Source organism: Quercus suber, unplaced genomic scaffold (assembly GCF_002906115.3).
Source record: "Quercus suber isolate HL8 unplaced genomic scaffold, Cork oak 2.0 scaffold_105, whole genome shotgun sequence".
NCBI lineage: Eukaryota > Viridiplantae > Streptophyta > Magnoliopsida > Fagales > Fagaceae > Quercus > Quercus suber.
Genome location: NW_027069570.1, coordinates 1,306,122 through 1,319,289, shown reverse-complemented (window position 1 = coordinate 1,319,289; position 13,168 = coordinate 1,306,122). Strand labels below are relative to the sequence as shown.

The 13,168-nt window shown below is 33.2% G+C and overlaps 2 protein-coding genes across 3 annotated transcripts; both read right to left on the bottom strand.

Moving 5' to 3' along the window:
* Positions 1–257: 257 nt before the first annotated feature.
* On the bottom strand, positions 258–3,783 carry LOC112023266 (E3 ubiquitin-protein ligase RSL1). Of its 2 annotated transcripts, none has more exons than XM_024055886.2 (3): positions 2,914–3,780; positions 1,153–1,922; positions 258–677 (listed from the first exon to the last, which is right to left on the bottom strand). In XM_024055886.2, exons 1-3 carry the CDS (start codon positions 3,667–3,669, stop codon positions 563–565), a joined length of 1,641 nt encoding a protein of 546 aa, XP_023911654.1. In that variant the 5' UTR covers positions 3,670–3,780; the 3' UTR covers positions 258–562. The 2 variants fall into 2 exon arrangements, with proteins under 2 accessions (XP_023911654.1, XP_065631216.1); XM_065775144.1 differs by lacking the exon at positions 258–677 and having other exon boundaries at positions 1,501–1,653; positions 1,736–1,922; positions 2,914–3,783.
* A 5,229-nt stretch (positions 3,784–9,012) lies between these two features.
* LOC112017301 (protein PLANT CADMIUM RESISTANCE 2-like) lies at positions 9,013–10,345 on the bottom strand. The gene is given in 4 exon segments (XM_065775096.1): positions 9,013–9,169; positions 9,297–9,509; positions 9,596–9,667; positions 10,069–10,345. Coding segments are annotated over 4 exon segments (555 nt in total). The 5' UTR covers positions 10,256–10,345; the 3' UTR covers positions 9,013–9,086.
* Between the last annotated feature and the right edge of the window lie 2,823 nt (positions 10,346–13,168).

Genomic DNA, 13,168 nt, shown 5'->3' with positions numbered 1-13,168 from the left:
CTTTGTTATATATGACCATATCTTGAGCAGTTGAGCAGCTAGGGAAAATTATTGGATTTCTCAGAGAAAGTGAAGATTGATGGAGTAAAAAGACTTCAATCCAAAAACTGAAACAAGTTTTAGGAAGAAGCCAGGGAGTAATCTGGAAACCTTAGAGGGAAGGAGTATCAAACACCTGCAACCCAGATGAGAGCGATGACCTAAGCATACAATTCCAAAATAAGAAGAGGGGGTGATAGAAAGGAAGACAAGCAGTATGAGCCAACATTCAACAAAAAACCTTAGAAGTTATAGTCTAATATCACCACCAAGTCCTATTTAAGCATGTATTCGCATATGTCTGCTGCATTAGCAAACATGATACTCATTGCTGTTCTTTTTGCCAAAAACTAAACAAAAAACATAGAAGCTATATGTTTGCAGCATTAGCAGATACGATACTTTCTTGCTGTTCTTTTTGCCAAAAACTAAACCACACAAAGTGGAAGAAAGGGTGAGAGAAATAAACAGACTGATCACCATCACAGTCAATCTGCAACAAAAGCCTTCACTCTACCAATCATCATCTTTGCCGGTTATCATGTATAATGTTACGCTCATCCCAGATTTTACAGGAACATGTTGCTTTCTTGTTCTTCCACTCGGCTCCACAAGTGTAGCAAAACTCATATCCACATCTGCAGAAAGATTGCAAGCATGTAAAATACAAGCATTGTTTAACAAATATGACATTAAGACAGATAAACAAGAAACAGAGCAAGGTTGATTTTATCCTGACTTTTTCCCCTTGGGAAATACAAAGACATGAATATTATAACACACAGAATGAAGATAAAATACCGTCTGAAGGGACCTATAGGCAGGCCCATTTCACTAAACCAACCCAATGAAACCAAAAATCTTGACTTTCTGAATTCATTGGCAAGCATCACAAAGCAAATAGAGACTTAGCATAAAGAAATCAAAGTGTAGGTTTTATCCATGGCAACAGATTTACCCATGTCCTAATCTTATACCCAATTTGGCATTTGCTAGTTATTCAATCATCTAATTTTTAAAAAAAGGCACACTCTTTATCTTCTGTTAGTATCTTTCTTCCCTCAATAAGATAGTTCTTCCATCTAAGAATTGGAGGGAGGAATATTAATGTACCTGCAAGTGATGTGATAGCAACCTTCAGCTAGTTCGACCATGTGGTTGCATTTCAAACACTGGCGCCATCGATTTGATTTTGCAAGAGACTTGAGCTTTGCATCTCCTGGATGGGCATTAGGATTTGATCTTTTGTAATCATAGCAGGTCATATTCAAATGCCAAGGGACTTTGCATTTGATACAGAAAAAATAATGACATTTCATGCATTTCCTGGCTCCAGATTCTTCCACACCAATGTATACATTTTTAGTATATTGTAAGACCTCACTTTTTGACATTAATGCTGAGCACCTGGGATATGGACAATAAACTTTCTCTGTAGGAGAAATAGAAGATTCCTTAATGCGTTGGCTCATGACCTCAACCAAATTCGGTGCCAAAAACTTTCCACAGCTATCAATACTCACCTCTGACTTACAGTTTTCATGAGGGCACTTTGCCACCATTCCATTAAGTAACTTAACCTCCACATGCTGTTTCATACAAGAAAAACAATACCTGTGCAGGCAACCATCAACTGAAAATATATTATCAACATCAGTATCTTCAAAGCAAATTACACATGTCTCCTTCAACTTGCCTTTGCTAGTTTCTTCTGCCCAGATAATTTGAGAAACTATAGCATCTCTTGCAGATTTAAATGCAAATTTAATATTGTTACGCGCCACAAGAGATGGGTTGCAATATGTAAATTTTCTTTGAAGAAGAGCCACCTGATTGACTAATGTTACAATCTTGCTCTGCCGTGGTGGTACTCTGCCTGTAACCTGTATCCAGATATACAATGTCAATACTTCTATCTTTGTATCAGAAGAATGCAGCTTACTAGGCTTTACAAACACAGACAAAGAATTATCATAACTTGAATACTAGAGAAGAAAAATGAAAATTTATTGCAACAACAACATAATGGTAACACCTCATCAAAAGAGTTCACAGATTAGAAAATAATATGCATATGCTAATAATTGACAATGTTGAACCAGAGAGGCTAGTTCAACCAATCATGATAGCACAATTGAAAAGCTCAAGAAGAAAAGTTGCAACAATGGAATGCCTCCCATTTTTCCACTTGTTTGGGATCTTGCAACTTCTGCACATTGCTACTAAAAAATAAAGCAACATATGTAGGACTTGCTTTCCTACTATGTATCCGCAAAGAACCTGTAAAATATATGTTTAAATCGAAACTTGTTGTGCCCAATATTCATTTTAATCACAAAAGTCACATTCACAAAGATAATTTACCTTCACAGTTTTGCAGTTCAACCAACTAACCCAACCACTGAACCAATGTCAAAATGTCTGGATCTTATAACAAAGGTTTTACCTTAGCACAGTTAAACTTTCATTTATTTATTTATAAGTGGTGGCTCCAAGGTAAGGGACTAAAACTGACCATGATACAAACCCCAGCCGTAATGGCACCACTTGTGGTGTTATATATATAAAACAAAAACACCCTTTTATCACATTTCTATAAATCTAGCTTCCTTTTTATTTTTTCCATTTCCCATGTCCCTTTACAACAAACATTCGACCATCAAAGCCACACCCATGACCCACCAACCAAGCTATAAATACCCAATACAGCCAAACAAAGTAACTTTATTAAATTCAATGAAATAATAATCAGTACAACCATACATACCCCAAAACAAAGCTGAAAATTTAGCATAATAAGACAGATCCAACACTATTTAAAAAAAATGTCAAATTAAAGTAAAAATAATAATAAGAAGGTTATTATTGACTCACATATTGGTAAAGCATGTAATCGTCACAGAAAAAGGTGACGCTTTTCAAATCCAAGTTCAGAGCTTTATTGAGAGCTTCAATGAGAGCTTGAAGCTCAGCAACTTCACTACTCACAACTGCACCATTTACCAAAGCTTCCAGATTCTTCCTCGATTCCAGTATTAGATTGTCTCTTGAATCGCAAATGCCAACCCCTGCACCAGCCACATTTACCACTATGCCCCTAACCCTCTCTTCGCTCACCAAGCCCTTGAAATACAGCCTGAAACACTCCGAGTCAACCAAAGCCTTCGAAGACGAAGACGAAGACGATGGCGTACGGTAGGGGCGGTGGTAATTGTCGCCGTATTTTTCCCATTGTTGGTCCGGTATGTTGTGGATATCGACGGCGAGTTTTTGATCGTGGATCCGACGGTCGAGATCCTCCTTCAATTTCCTCGTCTCCGCCTCGCTTTGCTCGCGGTCCTCGAGTTCTTGCACGAACCTGTTCATGTCTTCGAGCATGAGCGTCGTGGCGATGTCCAAAACGTCGCCGTTAGGGGATTGTGGTATGAATACGACGTCGTCGTCGTCGTTGGGTTTCGGATGTGGAGGAGTGCGTGAAGAGCTTGCAGTTGCAGGGTTGTGGAGAGCGAGAGAGGCGTTCATGGCCTCTTGCATTTGGAGTTGATAGGCCAAGTCGAGGTCGGAGTCTAGGGTTTTCGCCGCCATGAGCTCTCGGCGTTGCTCAGTGAGTGTGGTGTACAGGTCGTCCATGTTTAATGGTCTCTTTCGCTCTCTCTCTCTCTCTGTTCCTCTTTCGCTTTGGAGGAAAGTGCTTGGTAGCTGTTTGTTTTTATTTCTTTCAACGCAGAGAAGTGTCCTTTTTTTTTTTTTTTTGTAAAAAAAAAAAAAAAAAAATAAATAAATAAAAGCCGATTCGAACTAGGAGTAGGAGAACATCCAATGGCAAGACACGCATATAAAGGGAAAAAAGAATGGGATTTCTAAGCCACTCAAAAAAAAAAAAAATTAAAGAAAATAAAATCTAACTTAAGGCATAACACAAAAGACCTCAGACTGAGGAGTTGGGTAGCGGCAAGCAGAATAGCAGAAGCAAAGGCTGACTAGTACACCACGCCTGACGCCACTAGCCACCACTAGTCCACCGCAGCACCGCCCAAACCTGGTAATTTTTTGGTTGAGAATATTGTATCCCTCTCATATTGGAATCTCTAATGCTTCTTTGATTAACTAAGATTGTGATTTGTGAAGAAAATTTAAAGAGAGGCAAAGAAGAGAGACAGAAGAGAGTCAAGAGACTAGAAGACACTAAAGAGAAAGATATTTCTCTCTTTAATAAAAAAATTTATATTTTTTTATGAATAAAAAAGCTATCCATTGACTCCAGTCCTCTGTTTTGATAATCAAAAAGATAAACACGCAACATCTAATGCCCAGCAATTCAACACATCAACACCTAATGTCCAATAGCCGGCCATGTGATGATGTTTTGTTCATTTTATGTAGTTCTTTTCTTTTGTCTGTTAGTGTTTTTGTATATTAGTTTAGTATTTAAATAAAAAATGAATGAGATGTTTTTTTGGTAAATAATTAAAGAGAATATTTGCAGCTTTAAATAACAAATAATTGGTTATTTGTTGAGGTGGTTGTCTGTGTAGTGCTTTTTTATTGTGTATAATGCCTGTAGATTATTGACCATATAATGACACAATAATTTTAAATTATATTTTATTTGTAGATTATGAAAAAATCAACTATCATATTCAATTTTTTCAAAAGAAAAGTTTCAAGGGATTTAGAAGCTAATATTAGTGATGCAACATTGTAATAATTGCATTGTAATATCTTAAAAACAATAATTTTGTGTATTTTTCTTTGTTGATGGTTTATTAAATGAATGTTTATTTGGAGTTTCAAATTTTATTTTTTTTTTTGTTTATACTTCTGCCCCCTAACTTTAAGTCCTAACTCCGCCCCTGAAGATAATATATGCAGGACAATTTAGACCAATCTTAATTTATAACTGTTGCAATATATATATATATATATATATATACATATACAAAGCCGAGAGAAAATTCAATTAAATTCTAAATTGAAGTTTAATTTTATGTCTCGTGTCTCATCTTATCCTCAAAGTTGTTTCTCAAGTGAATTATTAGGTGTAGAAGTCAAAGAGTCTATATTCAGTTAGATTCTAAATTGAATTTTAATTGGAGTTCAATTTTGTACCATGTGTCCCATCTAATTTTTTAATTTTTGTAGCAAGTAAATTATTAGGTGTAAAAACTAAAAAGTCAAGATCTAATTAGATTATAAATCATATATATAGCTGAGAGATAGTCTAATTAAATTCTAAATTGAAATTTAATTTTGCGCCATGTGTCTCATTTAATTTTTAAATTTGTATGTCAAGTGAATTATTAGGTGCAAAAGTCAAAAAGTCTAAATTCAATTATATTCTAAATTGAATTTTAATTGAGGTTCAATTTTGCCTCATGTGTCCCATCTAATTTTTTAATTTTTATGACAAGTAAATTATTGGGTGTAAAAACCAAAAAGTCTAGATCTAATTAGATTCCAAATCTTATATATATATATATATATAGCTAAGAGGAAATTCAATTAAATTCTAAATTGAAGTCAAATTTTGCGCCACGTGTCTTATTTAATTTTTAAATTTGTGTATCAAGTGAATTATTAGGTGCAAAAGTCAAAGAGTCTAAATTCAATTAGATTCTTAATTGAAATTTAATTAGAGTTCAATTTTGTGCCATGTGTCCCATCTAATTTTTTAATTTTTGTGGCAAATAAATTATTGGGTGCAAAAACTGAGAGTCTAGTAATAAAATTGTGATTGTTTTTAAATGTACCCGTGCATATGTATAAGGTTACACACTAGTAATAATAATGTAAAGATTTGTCTTGCCTATGCATTTTGAGCTCACTTATAAAGTCACATACTAGAATACATAGGGTAGTTAATTGAAAGTCCCACCACAAATTTCATAATATTTTTTGGAATCCACCATTGTACATTAAAAAATAAATAAATATATGTGATCTTCCAATTATTTAATTTTTTTGGGTCTAATCGTGGATTATTCTCCTTTATCTTTTTCTTACATTTTTCTTTTGACTTGTCATATATTTTCTGAATTGTTTCAATAACTTCTAAGCTCTGAATCTTTTGATCCTATGACGTCCGTTCTTGATGATAACTTTTTATCATTAGATCAAGACACTAATCAGTTTTTGGTATAGGTGGAGATTAAACTCCAGATTTCTTAACTAAAAATTAGAAGATTCACTGCCTATAATCAGTGTCTCTTCTGATTCTTTAATATTTTTTGGCATTTCAAAAGTTTTAACATCTGAATTTTTATTATTTTGTTGTAATATTTGAAACTATTTGGCAGATTTCAATAACTATAGCCATGAATTATTTTTTTGAGTGTAACACATCTTTCTCTTCTATTTTTCTACTGTGTACACACACACACACATTTGTTTTGTTTATATAATTTGTGGATTTTGAATCTTTGATTCTTTTTTTTCTTTTTTTTTTTGTTGCATTTATGAAGTTTTAATATCTATATTTTTACAATATCTGAAATGGAAAATTTCAACAATTATAAGCATGGATTATTCTTTTGAGGTAACTCATCTTTATCTTATATTTATCTATTATGTAGTATTGTGAAAATAAACCCACTTATGTAAGATTAAAGAAGAGAGAAGAAAAATAGACAAAAAATTTATATAGTTCGGCAATATTCCTATGTTCACAGGCAACGACAAAGAAAGTTCCACCATAAAATAAAAATATTACAATAGTAGTTAGCACACAAGTGCTCTCACACATTTGTTTTGTTTATATAATTTGTGGGTTCTGAATCTTTTGATTTTTTTTTTTGTTGCTTTTATGAAGTTTTAATATCTATATTTTTGCAGTATTTGAAATGGAAAATTTCAACAGTTATAAGCATGGATTATTCTTTTGAGGTAACTCATCTTCGTCTTATATTTATCTATTATGTAGTATTGTGAAAATAAACCCACTTACGTAAGATTACAAAAGAGAGAAGAAAAATAGACACAAAATTTATGTAGTTCGGCAATATTCCTATGTTCATAGGCAGCGATAGAGAAAATTCTACTATAAAAATAAAAATATTACAACAGTAGTTAGCACACAAGTACTCCCACAAGACCTTAGCCCCAAATACACCATTGTTCTCTCTCGCAAAGAATAGAATATGCTATTCACTATTGTATTTGACTATAAAATTCTTGCACTATTTCTCCTATGGGGCTAATCCTTTCTCTCAATACAATTGAATTAGTTTGCTGTATAGTAACATATATATATATATATATGTGTGTGTGTGTGTGTGTGTGTATGTGTATGTGTATACACTAACCAAGTTTGACTTTGTTTTCATGTGCTTATACTCGTTATACACGGCCAACTCAATACCCTAGTAGTTGACCTAGAATTGGGTGACCAAACAAGCTAGCAACTCATATAATTTTTAAATGTATGAATAGTGTTGTGGGGTCCATTTTTAATATTTTTTCTGAATAAAGTGACGGTGGGTCCCATGAACAGTGAGTGAACAATGCTGGTACAGTGCGTGAATAGTGCTGTTGTAGGTGTAAACAGTGACAATGGTCTCCCTAAAACGCGTTAAACAAAAAAAAAAAGGGAAAACGCTGAAAAGTAAAACGCAGACGCTCGCAAACGGGAATCCAAACCCACAATTATTATGAAACTACACTATTTGTATGAATTGCTCATGTTTGACTTCAATTGGTGTTATGATTTGATGAAAAAGTCATTGCTCAAATGTGCAATTAAATAACTCAAAATTTCAGAGGTTAAAACTTCCGAAAAGCTAAAAAATATTTAAAAATTAGAAGATTTACGCATAAAAATTATTGAAACAAAATAATATATATATATATGTATGTATATATATGAGTTGGTGGCTTGTTTGGTCACCCATTCTAGTTGTGGGTTTGGATTCACGTTTGCGGGTGTCTACGTTTTACTTTTTAGCGTTTTCCTTTTTTTTTTTTTTTTTTTTTTTTTTTTTTTTTTTTTTTTTTTTTTTTTTGGGGCCCATAGTCACTTTATTAAAAAAATATATATTAAAAATAGGTCCCAATGTACTACTCATGCATTTAAAAATTATTTTGTTATAGTGTTTTTAGTTTTCAATTTGCAGTTTTAGCAAAAATAAGTTGTATCCAAACGGACCGTAGGTAAACTACTAGGACATTTGAGTTGGCCATGTATAACGAATATAAGCACATGGAAAACAAAGTCCAACTTGGTTATAGACTTCGTGCACAACAGGTATAAGACCGCCCCTTTCTGATTATATATATATATATATATATGTTACTGTACAGCAAACTAATTCAATTATTTATGGGTTTGGATTCATGTTTGCGGGCATCAATGTTTTACTTTTTTCAGCGTTTTCCTCTTCTTTTTTATTTTATTTATTTTTTATTTATTTATTTTTTTTTATGTTTCACGCGTTTTAGGGAGACCATTGTCATTGTTCACACCTACAGCAGCATTGTTCATGCACTGTAGCAGCATTATTCACCCACTGTTCATGGGACTCACAGCTACTTTATTCAGAAAAAAAAATATTAAAAATGAGTCTCACAGTACTATTCATACATTTAAAAATTATTTTGCTACAATGTTTTCAGTTTTCAATTTCAGCAAAAATAAGTTGTATTCAAACAGATTCTAAATATAAGATTTTATAAAATTATTTTAATCTATCACATAATTGCATGAATTTTAATACTAGTGATGCAGTATTATTTGATAGCAAATACTTTCTCATTATATGACATTTAAAACACATGAAAAAAAATTCCATAAAATAAAACTCTCTGTTGACTTTATATATATAAAATTTTAGTGTTTACAAACTAGAGGATAATATAGGAGGTGTTTGGTACACCCACTCAAACACAAATTTTTAATTTTTAAACAATATTACACGTATTTTCATATATTTTTTCACTCACATGTATTTTCACATATGTTTTCAAACAATAAAACACATGTACCAAACACTCCATAGTCTTTAGCACTCAAATTACTGGTTTAATCAACAACAAAAATAAAAATATGATGCACTCTATCGATTCATGCCTCCTTGGATCACAGGAGCCGTTGCAGTCATCACTCCTTGGGTCCGTTGCTCCACATTTCCTTGCCATCCTAAACAATCAAAAAGAAAACCATATTAAAAATCACCATCAAGAATTAATAACCCAGAAAAAAATATTCTATATCAAACAGCGTGTGAGTGTGTGGCGTGGGAGAGAGAAAAGAAGGTTGTTTTTACCGATGCTGAGGTCGAAACCTTGGTGTTTGAGCTCACGGTACTCTTGACAAAGGGCACATGGCTCACAGCAGCAATGAACTATGCAATCCCCACAAGAGCCCTCCTCCAACGCGTACTGCCGCCTTATTTTGGAGCGATAGAAGCATGAGTACAAACATCCACAACCAGTCAACCAAGCAATTAATGCATACAGTGCTCCGCTAGCAGCACAAGCTGCAAACATACAAATCACCCATCAACATCACCATCACCCGAATACATCAAATTTAATTAAAACCAAACTCACCATACAAACTTACATGTTGTTCCTCTATCTACAATCTCCGCAATTTGTCCAAAAGTAATACAAGGGCACCAATATGTTATGCAACCTGTGAAAAACACAAATAACACCAATAAACAACAGCTTGTAAATTCTAAGAATAGTGTTGTAGACACACTATTTTAAATGATTTTTCATGTTGCCTTCTTGTTGGCTTGTATTTTTCCTCTCTTTGAATACAATTTTCTAATTTTCTCAACCAAAAAAGAAAAAGAAAAAAGACAACACTATTTTACACAACAAATTTAACAATTATTAAATTGATCAATTTGTATTGATTCTCATATTGGCCTATATATCACTCATACTATTTTATTATTTACCATTAACCATCAATCATATCCATAGATAATATATTTGTTATGAAATATTTTGTGACTCTAGATTTATTGAAGTTCATAAGATTCATATATATTTTATGACATATGCCAAAAGGGTTAAATTTCTTACAATTTCCGACATCATCGCTGCAGTCACAGAGGCCAGTGGACCAAGGTACCAAAGCCCTAGACTGAACCTGAAATGGAGCTGCTTGGGGTTGTTATGTGTTCACTGGAATACCCGTCACGGAGGCCTGCCCATATGGAGGTGGCGCGTCGGCATACATTTGGGGAGCACTTGGGTTTGATGAATACATGACAGGTATATGTTGTTGAAAGGAAAAAGGCTGGAAGAGAATTTGAGAGAGTTATAGAGATGTTCTTGTTGAGGTGTGGGACGAAAGTACTGGGGTTATATAGGAGCAGGGGTGGCCCAACATAATTTGGGGTCTAAGGCGAAAAATTTATGCGGAGCCTTTAATATGTAAATATTAATTAAACAAAATTATTTAATACTAATCAAATTAAGGTTAATTTAATACATTAAATACATAAATAATACCAACTAGATTAATGTTAATTTCATATAAAGAATTGAATATCATAGTTGAACCTATAAATATTAATAAAAAGAAATAAAAATATATTGTGATTGAAAAAGATACTTTATTTTGGATATAAGACGATGCATAGTTAAATAAAATTGTAATCTAATTTTTAATTTTATATTTTGATTTTAAGAGAGAGAGATAGATATTACTTGGTGTATGACTTTGTAGGATATTATTTTACAAAAATCAAAGTCTCAAACTATTAGGAGAGATTAATCTATAATTGATGATTTAACACCTTTGCAACATCTTTTTGAAATATTTTAGGGTTTCAATTGAGTTAAGGTTCTATTAGTCTCGTACTTTGAGAGTCTTAATAAAAATTACCATTCACCACTTTAGATTTTTTTTTTTTTTTATAGGAACCATTTTAGATTTTAATTATATTTAAAAAGAAAAAAAATTAAGTGGGTCACGTATGGTCATTCCCTGTTAAATGTCTAATGTAAAGTTATAAAACATATTATTTATTTTCCATTCATAATAGTTATGAACAAGTCTTTTTCTAGTTTTTTACCATCTAGCCTGGATGTAAAAATTGTATTTTGAACAATTGGTGAAACTATATCCTATAAACAAGAAAGGATGAATGAATAGATTTAATTATGTAAAGTTGTAATTTGAATAATGACTAATCATTAGTGTGGGACTAGAAGTAAGATAAAATGAGTATGCTATTTTTTTACTTGATTTTTGGAGATTTAAGCATTTGATAACTTGATAACTTGATAATGTAATTTTGTTAGAACTCAAGCTTAAAAGCTTGACTTGAGCTAGAGTTTGAGCTTGATATTAAGCTCAAGTTTGGCTTAACTAATTTGAAAGCTTGAAAATGTGTTGAAAACACAAGAACAATTTAGATCCCCAATTAACATTACAGCTCGATAGATTTTACACTAACTTAATACTAAGTGCGGAATAGTGTAAATGCAAGCGGATGAACAAATAAACTACTCTAATCCATAAACTAAGTAACACAGTAGTATAATGGAATATGAAAGAGTAGGGAAGAATGATGCAAACACAAAAAATACTGAGACGTGTTTTCGAAGAGAAAACCGAAGAACTCGGCGAAAAACCTCTCCACCGCCCTCCAAGCGAAAATAGATCCACTAGACAATCAGTTGGGATACATGAGTTAGCAAGAGACCCTCCAAGCCTAATCTACCTGATGTACCTAAGCCCTCCAAGCTCCTACTCGAACAAGACTTCTCAGAACCGTGTCTTGTATTAGTTCTTCGGATCCCGCAACAAGCTCCATGGTGCATCTGCCATCCTTGATTTCTTCCAATGCTTCCCAGCAACTCCAAAACACTCTCTACACTCTGAATAGGTGTAGGTTGTGTTTGGGTACGAATCTCCTCTCAAGCTATGACAATGGGAGAGGGATGGAGAAGAGACTACAATGACTTCTCACTAAGGATGAGTAGCTCTCTCTCAAAAGATGGGTGTGTGTGTTTTAGAAAACCTCTCTAGGGTTTTTCTCTCTGAATAGCCTCTACAACATTTGTGAGTAATGAGGGTATATATAATATGGGTGAAGGGTAAGAAAGTCACTCATTAAAATCCTCCAGGCAGAATGTTTCGCGACTATCTTGAGGGAAGGCCTTACTCGCGAGACACTTTCGAAAACGACAATCTGGCATGACTCTTCAGCTTCTAGTCATGTACTTCTCACATGGTTCTTTCGCGGGTTAGCTTCCAGCGACACACCTGCGAGATCCACTGATCTTCAATAAAGCTTGAGTCTTCACCAACTTGATACTAAACCCAATACAATTAAATCCCACAAAATACAAGGAAATGAATTAAAGTAATTACAACACATTTTGTCATGGAATATAGTCAATAAAAAACATAGTTGTAAATCACAACTTTAAAAATTAATCAAGCCAAGTCAAACCAAGCTCAAACTTTTTGACTTTCTCACGATCGAGCTCAAACGCAAACATTATTTTAAGCTTATCTCGAGATCAAGCAAAGCTTAAAACATGCATTACTTGGCAAAGCCTAACTCATTTACAACCTTTGTAATGTAAAGAGTTTTGTAACTCAATGAAGAATAAGGGGATGTTTGATTCGTTGTAATGTGATTCCAAAATGCACCCCAAAACCTTTAAAATGACCAAAATATCCAAATCTCTAAAATGACCTAAAATACTCAAAAACCTCTAAACTGACCAAAATCCCCCTAAAACCTCTAAAATAAGTAAAAATATATTGAAATCTCTAAAATGACCAAAATACTCATAAAACCACTAGAATAACTAAAATACCCCTAAAACCTCAAAAATTAACAAAATAACTTGAAAGTTTTGTTAGATTCTAAAAGTTTTGAACAATTGGCAAATCGTGAACATAAATTTGTCTAAATATAGATTCCTAAGTCTGTAGGTATGATTAGACAATGTTCAAGGTGTTGCAAGTCAGAATATAAGAAAAAGGAAGCTGCATGCTCAAGATTTCAAAACATGCGGGGTTCGACTGATCGATAAGAAGGCTTTACCAATCAAGACACAGATCTACAGAATTTAATTTCGGCCCAATAGCTCATTAAGCCCATTAAGTGATTAGAGTTTTAGATCTAATTCTCCTAATATTTAAAGGAAACCCTAAGAC

Coding starts and splice junctions, on each gene's coding strand:
- LOC112023266 (XM_024055886.2), bottom strand. CDS start 3,669: ATGGACGACCTGTACACCACACTCACTGAGCAACGCCGAGAGCTCATG. Junction 1,923..2,913: donor ATTACATGCTTTACCAATAT/GTGAGTCAATAA, acceptor ATCTGGATACAG/GTTACAGGCAGAGTACCACC. Junction 678..1,152: donor TGCTATCACATCACTTGCAG/GTACATTAATAT, acceptor ATCTTTCTGCAG/ATGTGGATATGAGTTTTGCT.